General features: G+C 39.4%; 1 protein-coding gene across 2 annotated transcripts in view; it reads left to right on the forward strand.

The window, feature by feature from the left end:
* Positions 1–26,346, forward strand: part of PCYT1A (phosphate cytidylyltransferase 1, choline, alpha) — a 50,732-nt gene extending 24,386 nt beyond the window's left edge. The window contains exons 3-9 of one of the 2 annotated variants that reach the window (XM_036850669.1): positions 10,215–10,314; positions 15,412–15,528; positions 16,267–16,418; positions 18,655–18,733; positions 19,174–19,316; positions 20,777–20,965; positions 21,860–26,346. In XM_036850669.1, the coding sequence (XP_036706564.1) occupies positions 10,215–10,314; positions 15,412–15,528; positions 16,267–16,418; positions 18,655–18,733; positions 19,174–19,316; positions 20,777–20,965; positions 21,860–22,066 (987 nt within the window). In that variant the 3' untranslated portion in view covers positions 22,067–26,346. The remainder of the gene's footprint in view (positions 1–10,214; positions 10,315–15,411; positions 15,529–16,266; positions 16,419–18,654; positions 18,734–19,173; positions 19,317–20,776; positions 20,966–21,859) is intronic. The other variant, XM_036850668.1, reaches the window with a different exon arrangement.
* Positions 26,347–26,589: the final 243 nt, after the last annotated feature.

A 26,589-nucleotide genomic window follows, 5' to 3' on the forward strand; every position in this document is an offset into this window, starting at 1 on the left:
ATGTTTTGTACCTATATTGACCATTAGCCATTGATCCGGATAACTGCAGTTTCCACTGGTTACTTTTGGAGCTTCATAACCCAAAAGGAAAAACATTTCTACTCGGACACAATTACTAGTTGTTCTAAACCAATATTTTATCTTGAGCAATAAAAGCAACTGGACTCCACAAATAGTAGGTATATGCTTCAGGCCTGATATTGGTGATTATGTTGGGGGCAAGTGTATTAGTTTTCTATTGCTGTTGTAACAAATTACCACAAATTTAAGGCCTAAAACAATACAGATATATTATCTTACAGTTCTAGGGGTCACAAGGCTGAAATGGGTCTTAAAAGTCTAAAATCAAGTGTTGTTAGGGCTGGAGGTTCTAGGGGAAAAACTGTTTCCTTGCCTTTTCCAGCTTCTAGAAGTTGCCCGTACTGCTTTGCTCAGGGGCCAGCCAGCAATCACAACACTCTGACCACTGCTTCTGTCATCACATCTCCTTCTGATTCTGAATCCTCTGCCTCCTTTATTCACTTGTAAAGACCCTTGTAATTACATTGGACATACTTGGCTAATCCAGGATAATCTGTCTATCTTAAAATCCTTTAATCACATTTGCAAAGCCCCTTTTGCCATGTAACATAGTCACAGGTTCTAGAAAGTAAGATGTAGACATCCTTAGGGGACCATTATTCTTTACAGCAAGTAAACTCAGAAAAGACTCAGCAGTCAACAAAACAGGGCTTTTTTTTTTTTTTTGGCTGCTTTGGGTCTTTATTGCTGCGCGCGGGCTTTCTCTGGTTGCGGTGAGCAGGGGCTACTCTTAGATGCGGTGCGCGGGCTTCTCATTGTGGTGGCTTTTCTTGTTGCAGAGCACGGGCTCTAGGCGCGCGGGCTTCAGTAGCTGTGGCTCACGGGCTCTAGAGCACAGGCTCAGTAGTTGTGGCCTACGGGCTTAGGGATTGAACCCATGTCCCCTGCTTTGGCAGGTGGATTCTTAACCAGTGTGCCACCAGGGAAGTCCCTAACAGGGCATTTTTAATTTCTGAATGTTTCTTAGAGAATTCAGGTTAAGGAGATCGTGGTGGGCACCAATTGAGCACTGTCACTTGGAGTAGGGACAAGTTATAACCAAGTAGGTAATACTCTGAGCCAATCACCATAGCCACGAATAGACCAAACAAGGCCAGTCTTAGTGGAATGAGCTCTGAGAAGACTTAAATTTCTTGGTTCTTAGAATCTAAGGAATTTCAATGCTTTAAGTTACTCTGCTTCATATATTCATGTCACAGATCAGTTAAGTGGCTTGCTACCTATTTCACATTCCTCTCTGGTACACACTGGCTATTTAACATGGGCTAATGGTCAAAGATTCACTCACCCAACAGGCTGGACTGACTCTAATGAAGAGTGTCTGCTAAATAAACTTGTGTGTCATCTCCACTGTACACATGTGCTTTCTATCTCTGAATCCCTTTCAACTCTGTAGCAAAAATGAACAAAGTTTTTCTTTTTTTTTATGACAGCTTTACTGAGATCATAAATCCACCCATTTAAACTGTACAATTCAATGGTTTTTAATATATTCACAGAGTTGTGCTACCATCACCACAGCCAGTTTTAGAATATTTTTATCGTCCCCAAAAGAAGCCCCATATCCATTAGCAGTCACTCCCCATTTCCTCCCAACCTCCCCAAGTATTTGGTAGCTGGGTTGGTAGGTCAGGACAAAATGGATGAAGGGAGAGAAAAGAGTTAAGGAGGAAAAATTAAGGGATAACTTATGGCTAGTTTGTCTATAAGTATAAAGAATTTACTGAAACATGTTTCTAAAGGTAAAATCAAAAGGATCACAGAAATATTTATAAAGAATAGACATTTAGCCTATCTTAATATTTGTCATATGTATGAATAAGTCACAGAGTACTTAAACTCTGAGGTTAATTGACCGAAGTTCTGCTTATGGAGATAGATCTTACAATCTCATTTCAAACTACATATATTGAGAACCTCTGTGTATCATTTGCTATGCATTGAGATGCAAAGATGCAAAGGTGGCCTTGCCCTTAAGAAGCTCATAGACAAATAGGAGAAAGAGACAAATAATTAAGATACAGTATGAAAAGGTCCAAATAGAAGTAAATTAGAGGTACAGTGACCCTCTAGAGGAGCAACAGATTAACTTTGACCGAGGGGTGGGGACAGTGGTTTTGGAAAAGCTTCATTGAGGAGATTATTTCAGAGTTGAACTTTGAAGGCTAAATAGGAATTCAAGAAATGGACAAGAGATAGAGTACAACTTCAGAAGTGTGAAATAATAGTATGTTTAGCAAACTACAAGTAACATTACTGGAGCTTAAAGTTCAGAATAAGAATCTGCAATAGATAAGGTAAAGCAAGGGCCTACTCATGAAGGGTCTTGTACGCTGTGCTAAGGAATTTGAACTTTATCCTATAGGTAATATGATCAGATATACAATTTAGAAGATCATCCTGATTGCTTTGGAAAGGAACAGTTGAAACAGGGATAGACAGAAGCCACAGGACTAGTTGTGAGATTATTGTAATGATTCAGGTTAGAAATGATGAAGGATTAAACTAAGGCAGTAGATACAGAGAGGACAAGATAAACTTTAAGTTTTTAAGAAGTGAAATAGACAATTCTTGGAAATTATCAGGATGCAGAGGGTGAGAGGTGTTAAGGATGACTGCTAGGTTTCAGCCTTAGGTAGTTTGTGTAGATGGGGTGCTTCTCATTCAGATGAAAAATACAGGAAGAAGAGCTGTTTTAGGAGGAAGGCGATGGGTTTAGTACATGTTCAACTTAGAAGGTCTATGAGGCATCCAAATAGTAGTTAAATAGGTGAGCTCATTGTTTCCGTCCGTTGAAATGGCAACAGGAATCAGGGAGAATGATTGTTTTTCTTTTTCTTTCTGCTCTGTTCCTTATCCCTTCTTTCTCACACCACATGGTATTCCTCTTGAATTTAGAGCCTTTTTCCTGGCATTACTGAAATAATTTGGAACTCAGGAGGGCATGTTACCATTTGTGCAGAATGTTTGGGTAAATGGGAAATGTTTCTCTGTGCCATTCTGAAACTTTTTGCTGAAAAATGTTTACGAATCCTTGGAAATAGAATACATACTGGGAAGCCAATATCAAGTTCTAGTATTATATTATTTGAGTTATCTCCTCTTTCCTATTAGTAAGGACACCAGAATCTCTTCTTCTCTTTCACGAGAATTTTGAGTAGTGAGTTAATATATGTGAACATAATCAGGAAAAAGTTTTTATGGAAGCAATATTGCATCCAGAAGTTCATTCATAATTTGGGAGATGATGATCATTATAAGTTTTAATTTTTAGTTATAATAGTATTAGTTATAATTTGCATAGACTTAGAAACTTTATATAGCATTTAGAAGCCAACCTCTTAGATTAATACAATTTAGTTAATTTTGTTAGTAAAATGAAACCTGTGTTCCATAGAATGGAAGAGAAAATGAGCTAATGTAGATTTGTTGAGTGCCTACTCATATGTGTAACATTGTGCTAGTTACTTTGCATATGCTATTTTATTTAATCCTCATAGCAACCTTATGGAGCAGGTATTACTATCTTCCATTTTTAAAAAAATTACTTAATTACTTAATTAATTTATTTTTGGCTGCATTGGGTCTTCGTTGCTGCGCGCCAGCTTTCTCTGGTTGTGGTGTGCGGGCTTCTCATTGCGGTAGCTTCTCTTGTTGCGGAGCACGGGCTCTAGGCATACAAGCTTCAGTAGTTGTGGTGCACGGGCTCTAGGCGCACGAGCTTCACTAGTTGTGGCACGCGGGATCAGTAGTTGTGGCTTGCGGGCTCTAGAGCGCAGGCTCAGTAGTTGTGGCGCACAGGCCTAGTTGCTCTGCAGCATGTAGTATCTTCCCGGACCAGGGCTCGAGCCCGTGTCCCTTGCATTGGCGGGTGGATTCTTAACCACTGTGCCACCAGGGAAGTCTGATCTTCCATTTTATAGCAGGTGAAATGAAAGCTGTAGAAGCTTGCTGTGATTTCACAGCTATGAAGTGATAGAGCTGGGATTTAGATCTAAGTTTTTTTCAAGTCCTAAACCCTTGCCCTTTCATTTATACTTTGCTACCAGAGAGTCAAAAGACTTGAAAGCAGTATTATTCCGTAGAATTTCTTTGAGGTTAAAATGAAGGAGGTTTGTTTTAGGAGAACACAGGTAGAAATACTTAGTCCTACTTTTATATAAACATCAGCTTTTAGAGACAATGTTCTCTAACTGAGAAGAGAATAATAGGGTGTTTTAAAAAATACTACTCATTCTAACAGGAGGCAGCTCTAGAGAGTTAAAGATTTTGCTGATCTGTTTTAGCTGAAGAACCTTAGGTTTCATTCTCTATACTTAGGAGGGATCGATTCAGCACAAATTCTAGCCAGGAGGGACAGTTGCATTTGCCTTCTGCCTTGGAATGTACACAGTATACAAGGAAGATGGAAGAAACAGAGTTATGAAAGATAGGATACGTAATGTATCTCTTAAAATTGAGATAAAATTCACATACATAAAGTTCACCATTTTAATCATTTTAAAGTGTACAATTCAGTGGTTTTAATACTGAAAATTCACAGTGTTGTACAACCATCACCACTATCTAATTCCAGAACATTTTTATCACCACAAAAAGAGACCCTGTACCTATTAGCAGTCATTCCGTCATTCCCCTCTTCCCTCTACTCCCTGGCAACTGCTAATCTACTTTCTCTCTCTAGGGATTTGCCTATTCTGGACATTTCATATAATCACACAATGCGTGGCCTTTTATGCCTGGCTTTTATTTATTTATTTATTAAAATATGTATTTATTTATTTATTTTGGCTGTGCAAGGTCTTAGTTGCGGCACGTGGGATCTTTTAGTTGCAGAACGTGGGATGTTTTAGTTGCTGGCTCTTAGGTGCGCCATGCAGGCTCTTAGGTGCGGCATGCATGTGGGATATAGTTTCCTGAGCAGGGATCAAACCCGGGCCCCCTGCATTGGGAGCGTAGAGTCTTACCCACTGGACCACCATAGAAGTCTCTGGCTTCTTTTATTTAGCACAATGTTTTCAAGGTTCACCCAGGTGGTAGTGTTTATTAATACTTCATTCCTTTTTATAGGTGAATCCATATAGACATACTACTTTGTTTATCCATTCATCAGTTGTTGGACATTTGGATTATTTCCGCTTTTTGGCTATTGTGAATAATGTTCTGACTATTATTCATGTACAAGGTTTTTTTTAAAGATATGTTTTCAGTTCTCTTGCTTATATACCTAGGATTGTAATTTCTAGGTCATATATATTCTTTGTTTAACATTTTGAAGAACTGTTTTCCAAAGCTCTGTGCTAGTTTACATTCACAGCAGTGTACAGAAGTTCCAGTTTCTCCACATCCTTGCCATCACTGTTGTTGCCTGTCTTTTTGCTTTTAGCCATCCTAGTGGATGTGAACCAGGGTCTCATTGTGGTTTTGATTTGCATTTCCATAATGCCTAATATTGTTGAGCACCTTTTCATGTGTTTTTTGGCCATTAGTATATCTTTTTTGGAGAAATGTCTGGATACCTCTTTTTCCTTAACTCTTCTCTTCCCTCTTCTGCCTCCCTTCCATTCACCAGGACCTAACCCTAGATCTTCCAGTTTCTGTTAATTCTTTGTTTTTCTTCCTGGACCTATTAACTTGGCCTTCTAAAGATTAAAGTTTCTAGCTTGATCTGGGCTGAATATAGTGCTCAGTAGTTCCATTAATCATTTGCTGATGCTCAAATATATACATTTCCCACAACAGCTATTCCAAATATTTTGTACTTTCCTCAAGTTTTCAGTCTCATTCCAAGGTCCCTGTTCTTTATAGGGAACTTTACTTTCTTCTTTACTATACTGAGAAAATTGAGGGCATCAGAATATAAGTTTATACATCCTTCCTCCTTTACATCCAATATTATCATTTTATCACCTTTCCTTTCTTCTGCTTTCAGAAAAATGTGATCCTAATTACTTATAGGGCCAACAGCTTCCCCGCTGCTCTCCTTTGAGGCCATTCCCTGTCATTCTTCTAGACTCTTCCTTCCTTAATTATCTGTTTTTTTCCTTCTCTTGATATTTTCAATCTCTTCGGCTCCTTTTCCTTTGTCTTAGACATGTACAGATATCCTCAACTTTTAAGAAAACCTGCTGCTTGATCCTTCTGTCCCCTCTAGGTACCCTTCTGTTTTTCTCATTCCCTTTATGGCTATACATCTCTAATGAGAGATTATTACTAATCTGTTTCCTTGTCTTCCAATTTTCTTAAAGGCACTGGTGTTCTGACTTTCACTAATATATTCTAGGAGGTCTCCAATAGTCATTTGAATCTCCAGATTCAAAGACTGTCAGTTCTCATTTTCTTTGATCTCTACTCCTTTTGAAGAAACTTCTCTATTCCTGCTGATGGTACCACAGTCTTATTTTCCTCAGTTCAAAAGCTCAGTTATTATAAACTCCTCTCTCAAGTGACAGTATATTTTCTCTTTACCATGTCCTACCTATTCTTCCTTCACAGAATCTTTTAACTGTCACTCTCTCTATTCCCATTGCAATATTAACGGAAAAATCCACAAATCCATTTCTTCCTCCCTGTAATAACCTCTGAACTGATCTCTTTCTAAGTATGCAGAATAACCAGTGGTGTCCTGATAAACTGGGGGGAACAAACCTCTGATATATAGCATTTACTGATTTCTGTGGCTGATTTCAAACTACCAGCCCTCAAAATATGTGAATATTTAAAAACTGACTCCAGCACACCATTGATAATAAATTTCAGAGAACACAGTAAGGCTGTCTTTTATCTACATGTACTATTGTTAATAAACACAATTTTTTCTATTTGTTTCATATATTTTATATTAGGTATAAATATATTTATATATAAACAACTTCATTGAGATATAGTTCATATACCATTATAATTCACCTACACATGTAGAGTGTTCAATTCAGTGGTTTTCAGAATATTCACAGACTTGTGCAACCATCATCATGATACATTTTAGAGCATTTTCATCACTCCAGAGAGAAACCCTGTACCCATCAGCAGTCACTCCCCATTTCTCCCCAACTCTTCCATCCCTGTGTAACCCCTAATCTACTTTCTGTCTGTAAATTTTCCTATTCTTGGACATTGCATATAAATGGAGTCATACAATAAGTCGCCTTTTGTGGCTGGCTTCTTTCACTTAGCATAATTTTTTCAAGGTTCATCCATGTTGTAGCAGGTATCAGTACTGCATTCCTTTTTATGGCTGAATGGCATTTGTTTCTTGAGGTATAACTTACATACAGTAGAGTGCACAAACCTTAAGTGTACAGCTCAGTAAATGTTTATATATGTGTACATCCGTGTAATCACTGGTACACCTAGGAGACTCCCTCACGCTCCTGCTAGTCAGTAGCCTCTTTCCCCAGATTTTTTTTTTCTTTGTTCTCTGACTTCTATTAACCATAGATTAGCTTTGCCTGTTTTTGACCTTCATATAGATAGAATCATAGAATGTCTATTATTTTGTGGCTAGCATATACTTTTAGAAACACAAATTACTGTTAGGCAACTCTTTGGGTACTAACTTCCAGAGGATAAATTGTTTTTTCTAATTTAATCTGTAGGTAAATTTCTAATAACTTCAGAAAATCACACATTTGTGTCCTTGGTCTATTCTTAACCTTTTTTTAAAAACGTTCTTAAAAAGGATAACACACACACATCTCCTAAAAATGTTTTTCTTATAGCTTTAGCATATTTTAAACTAAGCTTATATAAGTGCTCTTTAAAAGAAATATGTTTTAATTTTAAAGCCTTATTTTAAAAATCTATCCTATCTGAAATCAAATCAAAACAAAACAATGGGGGCTTCCCTGGTGGCGCAGCGGTTGGGAGTCCGCCTGCCAATGCAGGGGACACGGGTTCGTGCCCCGGTCCGGGAGGATCCCACATGCCGCGGAGCGGCTGGGCCCGTGAGCCACAGCTACTGAGCCTGCGCGTCTGGAGCCTGTGCTCCGCAACAAGAGAGGCCGCAATGGTGAGAGGCCCGCGCACCGCGATGAAGAGTGGCCCCCGCTTGCCACGACTGGAGAAGGCCCTTGCACAGAAACGAAGACCCAACACAGCCATAAATAGATAAATAAATAAATAAATTTAAAAAAAAAAACAATGTCTTCCCAGTTTCTGAATTTAGCCCAGTCACAATGTGATCTATGTGTAATTTAAAAATCTAAGTAAACATCACTATAGCCCAACAGAAATTAAAAGAATTGTAAGGGAATATTATGAACAATTTCATGCCAAAAAATGTGACAATTTAGATGAAATAGACATATTCCTAGAAAGAGACAAATTACCAAAACTGACCCAAGAAAAAAATAGAAAATCTGAATAGACCTATGCCAAGTAAAGTATTGAATTGTCTTTAAAAAAATCTTCCTACAAAGACAGTCAGACACAAATGACTTCACTGGTGAATTCTATCAGACATTTAAGGAAGAAATAATATCAATCCTATCCACTTTCAGAGAATAGAGGAGAGAACATTTCCTAACCAATTTTATGAGGTCAGATAGCAAAGACAGGCAAAAACAGCACAAGAAAAGAACATTATAGTTCAAAATCCCTCACAAACTTAGATGCAAAAGTCCTTAACAATATATTAACAAATTGAATCCAAGAACATATAAAAAGATTTATACAATGTGACCAAGAAGAATTTCACTCAGGTATGCAAGGTTGGCTTAACATTCTAAAATCAATTAATCGAATACACCATAATTAATTAAATAAAAGACAAAACCAAAACATGATTGTTTCAATAATGTAGAAAAAGCATGTGACAAAATCCAATGCTCGTTCATTAAAAAACTCTCAACAGGGAATTCCCTGGCGGTCCAGTGGTTAGGACTCAACGCTTTCACTGCCGTGGCCTGGGTTCGATCCCTGGTCGGGGAACTAAGATCTCATAAACCTCATGGCACAGCCAAAAAAAACCAACTCTCAACGAACTACAAAATGAAGAGAGATATCTCAACCTGATAAAGGGCATCTAAGAAAAACCTACAGCTAAGATAATACTTAGTGTTGAAAGATTGCATGCTTCTCCCCTAAGACTGGGAACAAGGCAAGGATATTTATCCTTACCCCCTCTATTCAGCATTGTACTAGAGGTTTCAACTAGTGCAATAAGGGATAATAAAAGGAAGTTAAAGCCATCCAGATTGGAAAGGAATAAGTTAAACTGTCTTTATTCACAGGCAACATGATCTCATATGTAGACAGTCCTAAGGAATCTACCAAACAAACTGCTAGAACTGATAATTGAGTTTAACAAAGCCACAGGAGATGAGTCAACTGAAATTACTCACACTGATACACATACACACATACAAATCAATTGCATTTCTATATACTGGCAAGGAACAATCCAAAAATAAAATTAAGAAAACAGTTACAAAAGCATCAAATAGAATAAAATACTTAGGAATAGATTTAACAGAAGCTCTTAAGTAAGGCTTTCCTCTAAGGAGGAAAGAGCATACCTACGTTTTTATTTCAGCATTGCCTCTGAGTAATTGCATGCAATTCATATAACTTCTCTGAACCTCATTTTCCTCATCTTTAAATTGAGGATGCTAACTATTGTACTACTCGCCTCACAGGGCTGTTAATGAGAATTAGAACGTATTTACAGTGGAAAGCATTATACAGTGATGATCGTACTTAAAGCACATGGCAGCTGTATGCCTTCCCAGTCCCATAGTTGAAGTGGTATGAAAAGGCACTTGTGAACCTTGGCAAATTCATCACATAGATCAGGGTTGGCTGTTCTGCCGTCTGGCAGAGGAGCTATCATTCTGGACCCAGTTAGTTGGGACTATGCTTAGGTTCTCAGCCACCTTCCTCAGTCCTATCCTGAAATCACCATCAAGACATTTATCTTTCATGCCATGATTTGCCCATTTGGTAAAAGGTTGCAACTTTCACTTGTCATTTTGGAATGCTTTTATCTTTTTTCTTTTTAAGGTTATGAACTTTTAGGAAAAATTTTAATCACAGCATGTTGAATAACTGATTATTCTTTAAAGCTGCCATTTTTTGAGTATTTTAGTTTATACCATTGAATTTTTCTTTTCCTTCACTTTCCTCTTCTTAAGGGCTTACGGCAGCCAGCGCCTTTTTCTGATGAAATTGAAGTAGACTTTAGTAAGCCCTATGTCAGGGTAACCATGGAAGAAGCCAGCAGAGGAACTCCTTGTAAGTAAATGACGAATTATTTTGTTGTTTTACTATTGTTTTTAGCATTCAATTGTACTTATCAAATGTACACCCACTCACTATATTCTTCCCTCAGTTTACCTGTAAAAGCTACTTGAGAGAGGGGTTCCCCCCATCTCACTTGCTGTTCTATTTGGGAGGATAACTGTACTCCATAAAATTTCATTTATATTGTATACTAATTTCCCAGTATTTTGTCACAGCTATGAGATACAGTGGTACACACTTTTTTGGGGGGCTGTTATCATCACGGCTGTGAGATACAGAGGAGCAGAGACAGTAAGATATTAGCCTGAGCTGCTTTATAATCTTGTCTGTTTTTATAAAGGTCCAAATAATATGTCAGACTGTCACATTTTTAATAGCCATCAGAATTTCCCACCAAGTTTTCCTTTCTATCAGTCAGTACACTAGCTATGATGCTGCTGACTGACAGAGGACAAAGATATCCTAAGTTGGGAGATGCTTATCACTTAATTTTATCTTTATTGATGTTATAGTTTTCCAGGTTTTTTAAAAAAAGACTTGCTTTATTATTTTCAAAGCCCATACTCTTTATTTGTATACTTAGTTTACATTATTAAGTAGCAATTTCTGGCCTCATAAATTATTAATATGTATTCCAGATAGTTTTGGGCAGTTGGTTTTAGGGATCATCATAAATAGAAACTTCCACGAGCATTTGTTATGAATACAAAGTCCTATAGGCATCTGTTCTTACTTCTCTGTAAATTCTCCATTTCTCCTTTTTTTCCCAATCCTTTTTCATTTCTTTTGATTACTGTGGTAAGTGTTTACTCTGTAAATGTAGGGCTGGACTCAACCCAGGCAAGCACTAGGGAATAAGAGGTAGTTATAGCCACAAATCTATACATTTTCAGTATATAGAAGATATTTGTAGTTACTTCTTAATTGTGTTAGTATGTTTACTCTCTGTTGTAACTTAGGAGTACTGAAATATGAATAGAAATGAATGCTGGACAATGTTAGGCTAGGGGTCCCAATACCCCTTAGCTATATCTTGGCTGTGTGGAGTATGGTTTTGGGGTCCTCAAAATTTCAGAGAATGCTTTCCTTTTGCAAAAGTGTTTAGATATAGCTCATGTTGATCACAACCCTTCTGATTTATGATGTGATTTTTTGGGTTTGGCTCCTCTTACTTCAGTAATAGGCAGGCTAATGGGGCAGAGTGAAATGACAACAAGGAAAGACAGGCTATATGTAACAGTGTAGTGGTGGCAGGTCAGACTTCAAAATGCCACTAGACAGTTCAAGGATCACATTCAGATGTGATAGTAGAGCCTGTTGAGGGCAAGAACTTTTCATATACTCTCTAATGACACACATTCAGAATGCAGTACCTCACTCAGATCTGATCACATTAGTTATATTAGCCACCTTGTTGCTAATCTAGCCACATACCATTTGTGGTAGGAAAAATGTATGTATGTATATGTATACTGTTTCCAAGTTTTGCAACTTATAATTAACAAACACTAATAAATTAATTTCTAAAAATTTTAGAATAGTAGAATTTTATAAGTAAGTCATTTATGAGATTATATACTTTCTACACTCTTCATTATATACATGAATATAGGTCCATAGAAACTAAGAAGTGAAACAGTAAAACAAATAATTAGTGATAGAATTGAAGCTAAAAACCTAAGTTTTTCCATCTTTGTGTTCTTTTCATCCTGGAGTGGTGCTATTCTTTATATAGACATTAGTTATAAATTATAGAAGGCTATCAGCAAGCTGATTGAATTTTGGGTGGAACAAATAGTCACAAATTGGCCTGTAAAATTTGCCAGTCTAACTTGACCTCTGGTTTTTCCTTTATCTTATTCTGTCTGTTCAGTTTTATGTTAAATAACCAAGTAAGTGACTGTCTTCATGCCAGTGCCAGACAAGGAATAAACAAATAAAGAATCTACACATGCCATATAGTTAGTGAATTTTAAACCAATAACTGGTTCAAGGGGCATCCCTCCCCCTGCCCCCAGGTTTCACCTAGGGAGGTTAAGGGAGTACAAGAGGGAAGTTTGTGTAATCTTGGAGTAAACTCACTACTTGGAGATAAAAGGAATACGGCTTGAGAGATGAGAAGATCATCTTTTTTAGAAGGTGGAAAAAAACCCAGCAGTATGTTCTCTGGTTTCTTCCTTTCTGGAGAAAGGAAGAAAAAGGCAAAGTCTGAAGGGCAGTGGAAATCTGTTAAAGATGAATGTTTCAGTGGTAGCTATTTGAGAGAATATATCAAAAGAGATAAAAATTGAAACCCAGGTCTCTTCTGCTTAAAGGAGAACATCGAGTTAGTCTAGCAGTAGTGAAAAGACTATAATTTGTAATCCAAATCAAGACTATTTTTGAGAGTGAAAGCAGGTGCTCTTGACAGTGTGCTGGAACAACAGATATAAATCAGAGGGTATAGTCATCCTGACCAATAGCCACTTGGTAAAGGAATGGATAACGCTTGCTTTCTCCCCAGATTTTTAGTTCAACAGTGGCCCCTTCTGGTCATTTGGTTAATATACAAGCCTGGGTTTGCCAAAGACTTGCAGTTAAGTCATGGGGAATTGAGAGGTTGGGAAGCTGGGGAAATGCTAAGAGGGCAAGAGGCACATCAGGAATTGGTCCAAGAAAGGGTTCAGAGGTGGCTTGGCCTAATATGGGATGTTTAACTGCTGGCAAATAGCCACATAATCAACAGTGTCTGTGCTATTGCTACTATCCAGGAAATGTGTTTACTGAGCTAAATCTCCCTCATCTCACTTTGCCCTTGGTGTAGAAACAACAATACAGTATTCTCAAATTTTATATTCTATCGTTTGTCTTTTAGGATCAAATAAAGTGAGATCATAGCCACTCTGGACTTGTTTAGGAAAGATAGAAGTATATTAGTTACTTCATGGTCATGATTTCTAGGATGTAGAAGAGAGATTATATTACTCAGGTTTTGTTTTGTTTTGCTTTATTTTATAGATGAGGAAACTGAGGCTTAAAGAGATTAAGATTACAAAGGAATGAGGCTGGTTGGCAAGCTTGAGCTATAATTTTTCTGACTCTTTAAATCCGTCATATAATTTCTCAGTTTTTCATTGTATTGGTGTATTTATTTTATTTAAAATTTTTTATTTCCTGTGTTATAAAATTAGTACATTCCCATGGCCTAACATTCATAAAGTACAAAAAAGACACAGAGTGAAATGACTTCCTCTCATTACTGTCTCACAGCCACCTAGTATCCCTTTTACAGGTAACCAGTATTACCAATTTCTTATTTATTTATTTATTTGTTTAATTTATTTATTTTTGCCTGCAGTGGGTCTTTGTTGCTGTGTGCGGGCTTTCTCTAGTTGCGGCGAGCGAGGGCTACTCTTCATTGCGGTGCACAGGCTTCTCATTGCGGTGGCTTCTCTTGTTGTGGATCACGGGCTCTAGACGCGCGGGCTTCAGTAGTTGTGGCTCGCGGGCTCTAGAGCGCAGGCTCAGTAGTTGTGGTGCACAGACCTAGTTGCTCCATGGTATGTGGGATCCTCCCTGACCAGGGCTCGAACCCATGTCCCCTGCATTGGCAGGCAGATTCCTAACCACTGCGCCACCAGGGAAGCCCAGTATTACCAATTTCTTGTGGATATCTAAGCAAATAATATATAAATCTTCCCACACTTTTAGTGGGTGGATCATGTCATATTCAGTCTTCCACTGAAATTTAGGTTGTTTCCAAACTTTTGCTATTACCAACAGTGCTGCAATCAATAATGCAATCTGCATGCATATTTACAAACATATCTGTGAGGTAAATTCCTAGAATTGGGATAACTGGGCCAAAGGGTATAAACATTTGTCATTTGTCTTTTCATAGATATTGCCTAATTGCCTTCCTTAAGAGTTGTACCAATTTATACTTCTATCAGCAGTGTATGATTTCTCAGTTTAAAAACTACTTTTTTATGAATAAAGCTATCTATAAAGAAAAGTCCATTACCCTCCTGAGAACCAGTTTCCTCCCCCTTGATTCACTGTCCTCAAGGCAGGAAGGAGATGTATCTTATCCTTACCTTCAGTATGGTGTATTTGATGAGGCTCTGGCCCTTCTTTCGGAGAATGATGTAGATGCTCCTACTGTTATTTTCTGCTGCTACAGTGAAACAGCTCTTCCTTTATTCAAGTAGTGGAAATATGTTACTAGGACTCATTAGGTTTATCATTTGAAGCATGATGAACCATTATATCAATGTCATTCTCAGTGTGTTTATTTGGCTTTGGAATTAGGCTTGTACCCCAAGAGATCATTTCCTCCTTTTCTTTCATAGTCCACTGCCACTAAAAATAAATTGACAGTCAGTTCTCTGTTATTCTCACTAATGGACAAGGGAAGAGGAAAGGCTCTAATATAAAGTCCTAAAATATTTATATTTGATTTTCAAATACCTGGTATATCACCCTCTACTGAGAAAGTGTAACATGCTCACTATCAAGGAGAAATGCTTGAAGGAGCTCCATCTGTTATCACAGAGCAGTTATTAAGGGTGAATCTGGGACTGTGAAGCAATCTCACCCCTCTGCATCACTCTTTACTTTCAAAGCAAAGTATTTTATTTTCAAAGCAAAGCATTAGTTGTTAGTAATCAAGGCAGCTTGAAAAAGAGAGAGCAGGTAGCAAGAGCATAGTTTAATTATACTCTGTTTAAACATAACTGAAGTTTAAACATAAGCCGAAGGTGAAGATTTTGAAGTTTCAGATATAGCTCTTGTATAACTCTTCCCTTCACTTCTAAAATAACTTTAAGAAAAAGCAATCATGAAATCCAATTACCTGAGCAGTTTGGTACAACCAGGCTAACAAAGAGAGTTAGTGGATATGATGCCAAGAGTGTCTTTGTAGTCAAGGAAGCCTGTGATGTTATTCCTCACAACCCCAAAGTACCCCAAGTTAAGGTGAATATCCAGAGGACACCTTAAAAGGGGGCTATGCATTGGTGGAACAATCACACAGTGCCATTTCCATTTGTTAAATATGAGGTATTGAATCAATGTATTTCTGTGATAAATTCTTTCCTTTGGATTTAGGTGAACGGCCTGTGAGAGTTTATGCAGATGGAATATTTGACTTATTTCATTCTGGTCATGCCCGGGCTCTGATGCAAGCAAAGAACCTTTTCCCTAATACATATCTCATTGTGGGAGGTAAGAAAACATCTGATGACTTTAGGTGCTGTCCAGAAAAAAATTATGGTAGCCTCTTTTCTCCTATCTTTATAACCCGAGTACATTGCCTCTTATGTTGGTTTTCAAATGAGAGATATAGTGCAGCCTCTTTAAAATGTGAAATATATGAAGAACATGAAGTATATAAAACCTGAACTGTATAAACCTGGAGAGAGAAGCTCTAAGCTCATTGACTTGAGACGTCCAGGATTTATCTCGCTGGTTTTGGCTGGGTTTCTGCAGTCTGACCCCCGGTGGGGGCGGGGGTGGTCAGAATAGCATTAAGAATAAATGCTACTTAAGAAGAGCATTTGCTTTAGATTTCAGTTTATTATTCTGAGTCAAGTGAAGTACAAAAGTCTGCTAAGCTAATGTTATGTGGTCCAGTCCAGTCTAATAAAAGTATAATAGGAAAACATTTTTTAAAACTGTTAATTGATACAGAGATGCACGGTAGTTTCATTTCAAAGCCACAGATCTTAGTCCTCCGTTGTATCCTCTCCTCTCCAAAGTGTGAACATATTTAGTGAATGTTGCTCCTGAAGGTGTATCTTGGATTAGGAAAAGCATTGTTATCCAGACTGAGCTACATCCAGAAGACTCTTATCCAGGCTGGGGAGATTGGTTATGAGAGGTTGGGAAGTGAGAGGTTGATGATTGAGGAGTGGTTAAGCAGAGGGGACTTTGACTTACAACCTTATGTTGTGGTGAACTCAGTTTGCAGTGATGAGCTAACACACAACTTCAAAGGCTTCACCGTGATGAATGAAACTGAGCGCTATGATGCAGTGCAGCACTGCCGCTATGTGGATGAGGTGGTGAGGAATGCCCCCTGGACCCTGACACCAGAGTTCCTGGCAGAACACCGGGTAAGAAACTGAGCACAGGTTTCCATTCCCTGTTCTGGAATTTCCTCAACTTTCAAGACTTCTGGTACTGTGGCTAGTTTTCCACTAGCCTTATTTTACTTCTATCTTCTATGTAAATTTCACATAGAAGAGGTAACAGTGTTATTACTTCTAATAATAGTCATCCCTGACATTTTTCTTGGGTTTGATGGTTTACAAGCACTTTTGCATCCATTATATTTCATTTGTTCCCCACAAAAATCCTATTGGGTAGTTATTAGTTATTTCCACTTTACATATAAGAACAGGGCCAGAGAGGCCAAATAACCAGGTCACACTCTAGCAGGGCTAGAAATTGAACTCTTCAGGGCTTCCCTGGTGGCGCAGTGGTTGGGAATTCGCCTGCCAATGCAGGGGACATGGGTTCGGGCCCTGGTCCAGGAAGGTTCCACATGCTGCGGAGCAGCTGGACCTGTGTGCCACAACTACTGAGCCTGCGCACCATAACTACTGAAGCCCACGTGCCGAGAGCCCGTGCTCTGCAGCAAGAGAAGCCACTGCAATGAGAAGCCCGCGCACCGCAACGAAGAGTAGTACCCGCTCACCACAACTAGAGAAAGCCTGCACGCAGCAACGAAGACCCAACGCAGCCAAAAATAAATGATTAAAAAAAAAACTTATAAAAAAAAAAGAAATTGAACTCTTCAGTTATGTGAGTCTGTTGCACCCCCCCCCACCCCATTATAGGCGTATCCATCCTCACAGCATATCGGTCTTTTTAGAGTATACACAGCCCCAGACATGCTCTCAAGGAGTTCACATTCCAGGAAATAAGATATATAAACATAGACTTCTCTTGTATTGACTTAAATTTAGTTTCAAGACTTTTGATTTCAGGCTAGAAATTATGTGGGATCAGAAACCAGGGAGGTTTCTCACTTTTTCTCAGTGAGTTGGTATTATAAAAAACTCTTATCTCCTTTTTATTTTCCCACATTAAAGCAACAGGTTTCCTACAAAAGAGGGGTTTATAGCTGAGAAGAATTTATCAGGTCATGTTGGAGGCCCTCGAGCTTGAGGAACCAGCAAGCATGTTGTCAGTTCTCTACAGTGGTGTGTAGAATGTTGAAGGTGAATTGTTCAATGAGGCAGGAAAGAACAAAAGTAGCCAAAGTGCTTCAAAAGCAGTATTTGGGTAGGCCTGAAGCTAAGGGATATTTGTTATAACTATTTAGGTTTAAGACAGAACTTTTATAGTTCTCTAGCTTTACTGCTTCAACATTTAGCAGCCAATGGTACCAAAGGTGATGAGCAAGATTATTCTCAGCAACATAGCCAGGCAAGCCCAGGCAGAAGAGGTTAGAGGAACTTCCATATTTCCTTTTCTCCCTGTTAGCAGTGTGTCCTCAACCATGAGTCTTGCTTGCTCACCATTCTTATTTTCAATTTGCTGCCTATGGATCCCTGACAAGTTGTTCATGGGTAATTGAGATGTTAGCTGAGAGTCCCTGACATAGTCCTGATGAGCGTACTTCACATTACAGTGGCTTCTGGGAGCTGGGTGTGGTGGTATTAGCAATTATATTAGCAAAGGGCATATGGCCTATTCAGGAAGGAGTAAATGAGAGAGGTTTAGAAAGATTATTGATCCCAGTGTGAGAGGTATTGACAGTAGTAAAATAATAGATCTGAGACTTAAAGGTCTTTTATGGCCTTGGGCTTTGCATTTCTCAGGAGTACAGATGTATCTATTCTAGTAAAAGTGCTCTTGGTTGATATTTTTATATTCCCACTCATCTCATGGACTGAGAGAGAAACCAGTTAACAAAGAAGTGACCTCTTTCTCATATTTTTAGAAACCCTATTTGACCCATCCTTGTAGACCCAGGAGGGTGGGGAGATTTCCTTTCTTCTTTCCTTGATTCCACCCACTAACTAGCATACCAGAAAATCCTCTAGGCCTATTTACCACAGCATGGTGACTGGTATACAGTGTGAGGGTAGCACTTCCAGTAGACCAGGAGGAATAGCTAAAAAAGAAACTGGCTAGCTTCATGTTTATGATCCACGAATAATTAGGTTGGGTGGCTTGTGAATGAATCGTGGAATTTATGAGCAAAGCAAAGAGAGATAAAGAGAAAAGTTCATTTGAGGCCTCCCCTCTCCTTGTGGTCCTTTTTCTGGGCCTGAGAGTGTTTACTGGTTCTTTCTGAATGGTAGTTATGCTGGGTTTTAAATGATGTTTCCTTACTTTCAGATTGATTTTGTAGCCCATGATGACATCCCTTACTCTTCTGCTGGGAGTGATGATGTTTATAAGCACATCAAGGAAGCAGGTGAGTAAGTTGATGTACATCCTCATTTTATGGAGTCTTAGGGGCAGTGACAGAGATTCAACCACATCAGTACTTTACAGAGGAAAATTTATACAGTGAGAACTTTTAACATCCAGTTTCCAGGTCACACTTTGGTTAAGAGGTTAAGGTGAGCATAGCATCATATCCATCAATTCTCAGTCTAAACATCTACTTTTGACATCTCTTTTAATTTCAGGAAACCCTTCTCCAGCCCCATATTTTTCTTAATGTTAGGGCCTTTCCTTACTCCTAACCTTTGATTCAGTGTTCCTTCTGTATGTCAGTATCTCCAGACTTTACTTAGTAATAGCAGACTCTGCTTTATGAGGAAAGAAGAGGAATGTGGCTCCAGTTTCCATCTAGTCCTACTGCCTGAGCTAATCAGAATGTCACAGTGTTTGTATGTGTTCTTGGGTTAGGCATGTTTGCTCCAACACAGAGGACAGAAGGTATCTCCACATCAGACATCATCACCCGAATTGTCCGCGACTATGATGTGTATGCCAGACGGAACCTACAGAGGGGCTACACGGCAAAGGAACTCAATGTCAGCTTTATCAATGTGAGTTCCAAACCTCATCCTAGAGTTCCCTGGCCCTATAGGGCATGTTGTCTCTCACTTCATCTAAGTTAAACTTGCTTTTCAGTCTGCTGTTATTATCACCTCCAAAAGCTCAGTGGATACCTCTTTGCACATAACGCTATGCCAAGCTCTTTACAAAGAGCATATGGATGTATCTAGAGGTATTTTCTGCCTTTATGAGCTAGTATCAACACATCGATATAAGGACATACAGCCAATTAAATAAATAAGAACGTGGAACTTACAAAGTACAGTACTTATATCAAATATATTTAAAACAGTGGTTCTTAACCTTTGTTCTTTTTGACTGGATGGTCTTTGCAATCTGATGAAAGCTGTGGATCCTCTCCCTGTGTGCATAGTAACACACAACATTTTGCATGCAATTTCTCAAGGCACATGAACCTAACTTTTAAAATTTGATTTATGAAAGCAAGTTTATCTTAGCTTAATACTGCCCTTTGGAAACAAACTGCTATACATTTTGTATATAAATTATACCTCAATAAAGTTAATTTAAAAAGAAGAAAGCTGCTAACTGTATCTTCTACATAAGTAGTTTACCATGCTCCCTCACTTGCTCCCAGCTCTGTGAATTATGAATAGGTGAAATGGTTTCATTTAAATATGATTTATCTATTCAGGTAAACCCTAGCTATTGTTAACAATCTAGCTGTTGTTATACTGCAGAATCTATCTTTAGATGTTTAAAAGTCCTAAACATATTCGCCTTCCCCTTCCCCTTTATGATCTGGAAATGAGAATAGTTTTCATTTGGCTAAAGACTCCTCCCCTCCCCTCCCTTTGGGAGGGGTCATACCATTTTCCCTTATCTTTAGGGAAGCCTGTAGGACCAAAGAGTATCATCCTTATTTTGCGAATGAGCAAACAGACCTCCAAATATTAAAAAAATTTAAAAAAACTCCTCTATAATCATAGAATAGGCCACTGATGGAGGAAAAGAAATTCAGTACAATAGATGAATTACTTAAGTAAAAGGTCCACTATTTCCTTTTTCAACCTGTTACAGTTGGCTTATTGTTGGCAATATTGTGCAGTGATCTTGTTGCTCTCTCCCTATACATCTCCATCTAGAATGGGGTTTGGGATTTGTTGGGCATGTTTATCTTCCAAGTTTATGTTTCATCTTACAAAAATCTGACTTCGTTTGGTATGTGCCTGTCTGTTACTGGTCTTACACTACACATTTAGTTTAGTCCTGGGCTCTACAATCTTAGAATTATTACACTCTTGTATAAGATGACCATCCAGAGCATATCTTATCTGTTATTATGCTGGAGAAGTATGGGATAGGTTAAAGTGAAATTCTCAAGACTGAAAGGAGTGTCAGTAGAGTGCCAAACCAAGTCTTTTCCTTCCCCTTAGTATGGAAGGTCAGAATGAGTATTATTTCTCAGAGCAGTTATTTCTTTATCCAGGAGAAGAAATACCACTTGCAGGAGCGAGTTGACAAAGTAAAGAAGAAAGTGAAAGATGTGGAGGAAAAGTCAAAAGAATTCGTTCAGAAGGTAGAAGAAAAAAGCATTGACCTCATTCAGAAATGGGAGGAGAAATCCCGAGAATTCATTGGAAGTTTCCTGGAAATGTTTGGTCCAGAAGGAGCACTGGTATGTTCTTCCTTGCTGGACAATTTAGGGAAATTCAGGAAAATCTAGGGAATACTCATGCTGTGAAAGAAATTATAGAATCCTTGAGCACAAAGGGACATTGACCTTAAGAAGTTATCTAACCTGTTCCCCTTGTTGGGCAGACCTATATTTCCACTATCCCAGAAAGTTTTTAAAAATCTGTACAGAAAGAGGTTATACATTCTCCTAAATAATTTTGCCAGCTCTCTATCAACCTCCAAATATGGTGACAAGATAAGTGAGTAGCCTTGCCCAGCTTGCTTCTACATTATAGTTTTAGGTGGAAGGGAAGGAAAGAGCAAAGAGCAGTAAAAAGAAAGCTGCCTGCACTACACACAGCTGCTGCAGGACCGTTGGGTCCGGTGGGAGTTCTGTCCTTGAGGAGTAGCAAGGTCTTTTCGAGCCAAATAAAAGGTGCCTGTGTAGCTATGAGCAAATGAGCCCTAGGCTATCAGGAACGATCTGACTGTGAGGCTGTTTGGATGCCAGAATAGATTATTCTGGGAGCGTATGGAATTTTCTCTTCAGAGAACTCCAAAACTAGGATAGGTACCCTTTTGTCTGAGTTAATTCCTTTGTTTTTGCCTACAGCCTGGACTACAGACCCAAGTAGCCTTTTAAGAATTCCTTTGACGTAGAGGTCAAGGACTGGGTGACAGTGGATAGCAGGTGGGAACCCTTAGAGACATAGTATAGCATAGACCACTTTGGAGAGGAAATTGCTTAGGATTATAGCTATGTTCCTCCTCCGGCTTACTTGATCACTTTTGACATTACAGAGGGCACTCATGATAATTTGAAGTCTCATATCCTCCAGTGGTGCTTTAGTAGGATCCATAGGTTTCTTCTAACTCTTTCTTTTGGTCTCCCCAGAAACATATGCTGAAAGAGGGGAAAGGCCGGATGCTGCAGGCCATCAGTCCAAGGCAGAGTCCCAGCAGCAGTCCCACTCGTGAACGCTCCCCCTCTCCCTCTTTCCGGTGGCCCTTCTCTGGCAAGACTTCCCCACCTTCCTCCCCAGCAAACCTCTCCAGACACAAGTCTGCAGCCTATGATATCAGTGAGGATGAAGAAGACTAAGTTTTCATCTCTCCTTTCCTCTCCCCTCCCTCTGTCCCATCACCTTCAGAAGCTCTCTGTTGAATTCTGGATTGTGATCCCAACACTAAACCTAAGGACAGCTACAAAGGAAAGACAATTGGGGCAAGAGTACTTAGGATGGGGGGACCAGACAGCCTATCCTCTGAGAGACATCACCCACCCCCACCAAGAAAGAGGCTAACTACATCTTAGAAGCCTGTTCGGCATCCATATACCTTCCCCATGGACTTTGCTTTACTGTTTATGTTCATGTGATCTTGACAGGGAAATTGTCATTTTTATTAATTTTTAAAAAATTAGTCTTTCAAATGTAGTAAATAGAAGTAACTTTTTGCCCCCAAGGAGTGGGCAGAAGGAAGCGGTGTAATACCCAGAGGCCTTTTCTTCCTGATACACTATAGTATTTGCCTTCTGTTCTGAGGCAAACTGTTTTGCCAAGTCTTTCAGGCAGTGAGCCATGCTGATGGGTGATTTGGAGGGGAAATATCATAATTTTGGTTTCCTTTAAAAAAAGCTAAAAGCTGAGTAACAGTCACAAATCCCCTAAGTGTACTGCTGGCACATGTGTCAATGTGGCTATGGGAAGAAGGAGATCTGAGTCTAACTTTTCTTGCTCCCTGAGGAGTTTCTTGTTGGACCCAATGGGGTCCATGAAGACACTGATGGGGATGGAACCAGACCACATGGCATCTGCTGCGGTTTTTCTGCTGTGTTCATCTTCTCAGAAAACTCTGTTGCCCAGTTATTTGGGAGCTCTTGTCAATCTCTTTCCTGTAATCTACCTTTAAAGGGAGGAACACTTCCAGGTTTAGTCTGATTGAGGAGGGGAGTGGGACAATACTCAATCTTATGCAAAGTCAGTTTTGATTAATTTTCTTCCTGAGAGTAAGTCCCTGGCCCTGTGACTCCTATTTTAATACTTATTACCTAGCTTTTTACAAAGGATACTTTGTAAATGTCTGCAGTTTGAACATGATCTGTTAATCCATGTTGCTCATAGCCATATCGAATATTCAGAGAGATTTGCACAGAACATAGGCGCAAAAGCATAAGGAAACACACCCCTTTTTAAAGCCTTTTCTTGACCTCTTCCCCTCTTAAGAGTGTCCTTGACTGGAACCAGTGCTCCATGAGGTGTTTATTTTCCCCTGAGAGTTGGCAGCTGGCAGGGACTCCCGTCTGCTGCCCTTCCAGCAATTCACCGAGCAAGGGCTTACTTTACAAGAGTGTGGTAGGTTCCCTCCCTCTCACTCTGCCTGGTTCCACCTCCCCTGGTATGTTGCCCAGGGGATTCACTACTTAAATTTCACATCAGAGAATGCTGAAGCTTAACACTTGCTGTTGAGCATAAGCTCCTTTTAAACCTCTAGCATCCTACAGTACATGACCTAGCAGATCGTCATCTATCATAATCCTGTAGCTGGGTTCAGGGCGAAAAATTGCTTATGTCCAGGCACCATCCCATCACTCATAAATACCCCTTGTGGGGGTGGAGTTTTAGTGTTTTCAGCTAAGAAAACCACATCTTATCTTTCCTTGCCCCTCTGCTAGGGCTGTGAGCATCTCATAGTCCCCTCCCTAAACACCTTCTGTTAAAACTTGCTCCTCTGCCTGAGGGTCGGTGGCTAGAATCACTGCCTGCCTGCACAGCAGGACTATCTAGGTCCTCAGATCATCCAGAGAGGCAGAGCACAGCAGAGCAGAGGGACAAAGAGGGGGAAACCTCTTGTCCTGATGGCCTATGAAAATTACATTTCTAACTCTTCTCATGAAGTGCTATTTTTACTATCAAATCTGGTTTACACAAGCTTTGGCTTGGAATCCTTTTTTTGGAACAGTTGAAGTTAATGTTTTCCTACATTACTCAGCTTGATATGATCACATATTTTAACTTGCTGCTCCAGTCTTGCCTCTTTGGGAATTCTGCCCATTTCTGTCAATAGAAAAGCAGTGAAATCACCACTGAAGCCCACTTACATGTTCTCTCAAAGTACACATGTTATCCAAGTGTATTTGGAAAAGGAGGTGCGCAGAGTGTGATTTTCCTCCCTGCAGTCACTCTTCTCACGTGTATTGTCTGGGTCCCAAATTTTTGGTCCTCCTCCTCCGCTCTGTAAATGGGCTGCTTTTGGCATATCCTGCCCTTGGAATATGACCTCTAGGCTGACAAGCTCCATGAGACTGCTAGCACCAGCATGTGCACGTGTTCTTGGAAAACTCTCACCCCTTTTGGTGAACCTCTGTGGCCTCAGTCTCCTAACACTAGTATATCTTCAAATAATTTTGACTGAATGCAAAAAATATTATGGTGTGGCATGCTAGATACTTTGGGATAAATGTGATCCTACATGCTGGACAAGGGTTGGTGGGTGGAAGAAGCTATTGGGATGATGCATTGTTTGATGATTTGTGCCTAATTAAATGAGGTTAGAGGTTCACATTCCACAACCATGCATGTGATCTGTAAATCTTTAAATATTATTGTTAATATTAACTTCTAACATTAATTTTAATATTAATTGGCTGTTTCCCTGAATCCCACACACAAAGCTGTCAGCCTGAATAGACCAAATGTGGCAGAAATGGGAGAGCCTTAAAAGTTGGTTGGCCTCCAGTGGTTAAGAATCCACCTGTCAATGCAGGGGACACAGGTTCGATCCCTGGTCCAGGAAGATCACACATGCTGCAGAGCAACTAAGCCCATGCACCACAACTACTGAGCCTGTGCTCTAGAGCCTGTGAGCCACAACTACTGAGCCCACGCGCCACAACTACTGAAACCCGTGTGCTCTAGGGCCCGCGTGCTGCAACTACTGAGCCCACGTGCCGCAACTACTGAAGCCCGCACGCCTAGAGCCCGTGCTCTGCAACAAGAGAAGCCACCTCAATGAGAAGCCCGCGCACCACAACAAAGAGTAGCCCCCACTCGCCGCAACTATTGAAAGCCCACGCGCAGCAGCAAAGACCCAACGCAGCCAAAAAAAAAAAGTTGGTTGGCCTCAGAGCCTCTCACTGTAAGATAGAAGGAGAATGGAGACAGAAGCCCTGTAGCCGGTGCTGAGGAGGTGCCATTTCAGCAGTTACCTTGAGATGAGCTGGGCAAAAAGTTTGCTTTTTTCATACACTAGACTCAGTAGCACTGAAGGATAGAGGTAGAAATTTTAGAGGAATAAAAATGGATCATTTGTACTGCTGCAGCTGCTTCTGATAGCTAGAGCCAAAGACCATTATCTTGCTGAGGCTTGGGTAAGAAGGTTGGGGATGCCAGGAGGTTGAAAATCTTGAATGAGAGAAAAAATTTGAGGGAGGTCAAGAGAGCTTTTGACCTTTTCTGATCACTGATAACTTCCTAGGCAGCACCTGAGTTACATTTTTCTTACTTTTGACCACACCACTGTCCAGGCAGTCTTTGAATATTCCCTCCACAATGGTTCTTCACAGTGATTTTTATTCTGTTTCTTGATGTATGGGTAGCTTTTGTTTTTCTGGAGCTCATTGCCTTTTTAATCCTGTTCCAGACCCTATATCTAAAACCTTTCCAAATCAAGTATATTTCGCTGCTTTTGTTTAATTCCCTAAAAGCCATAGCTTTTACATTTTCTGTCAGCACAAACTATCACCAGAAGTTCAATCAGTACAGGTAGGAAAAGAGCTCCCTTAACAATGTTTTTAACTAATGGTATTTTTTTTTTTTAACCTTACCAATATAAGTATTTTTAAAGTTATATTTTTCAGGGTCATGCAATGATTGTTCTTGTTTTCTCTCACAGAATAGATTGTCATGGGATAAAGAGTGGTCCCTAGCTATTATTTTTCCAAGTAAGTAGAACATGTTCTTGGGATTATACTATTAAATGTTAATTTTCTTTAAAACAAAGGAGAAAGATACTCTGCCAAAGTTTAATGTTAGTATTCAGATTGGGGTAGAGAACAAAAGTACTTGGTTTAACATTAGGATGACTCTAGTTGTGGTTTTTTTAGCTTCCAAGTGGGCTTTCTCACCCTTCTTAGGGAGGCACTGACTAGTTTGAACACAGAGACTTGATTGGTTGAGTTGTTTTATATTGAGGATCCTGAACAGAAAGAGTCTTGGAAAGAAATTCTGGCCTTGGCATGAATGTTGGCCCCATCACCAGTGCTGGTGTCCACAAGGACGTTTTCCTCAATTGGTGTTCAGTATATTGTTTTCCTGTCTGAGTGTTATTAAATTGTTCAGTTATTTTGGCTTTTGTCATTAGCCAAATAAAGGAAAAGTGATTTTATGTAATGTTCCATTTTCTGTGTTTTTGACCTTGTATACATGTGTATGATATGTTTTATGTATTTGGGGCTTTTACCTGTACTACCAGTTCCTTTGCTTTTGCATCCTAATTTGGGGGTTTTACCTGTATGATCATTTTCTTTGCTTTTGCATTTTAATTTGTCTCCCCAGAATAACTCCATGACCGTATTATTGGAATTCCTTTTGCAACTTGGTACAGAAGACTAAAAAAGCCATTGTC

Source organism: Balaenoptera musculus, chromosome 4 (genome assembly GCF_009873245.2).
Source record: "Balaenoptera musculus isolate JJ_BM4_2016_0621 chromosome 4, mBalMus1.pri.v3, whole genome shotgun sequence".
NCBI lineage: Eukaryota > Metazoa > Chordata > Mammalia > Artiodactyla > Balaenopteridae > Balaenoptera > Balaenoptera musculus.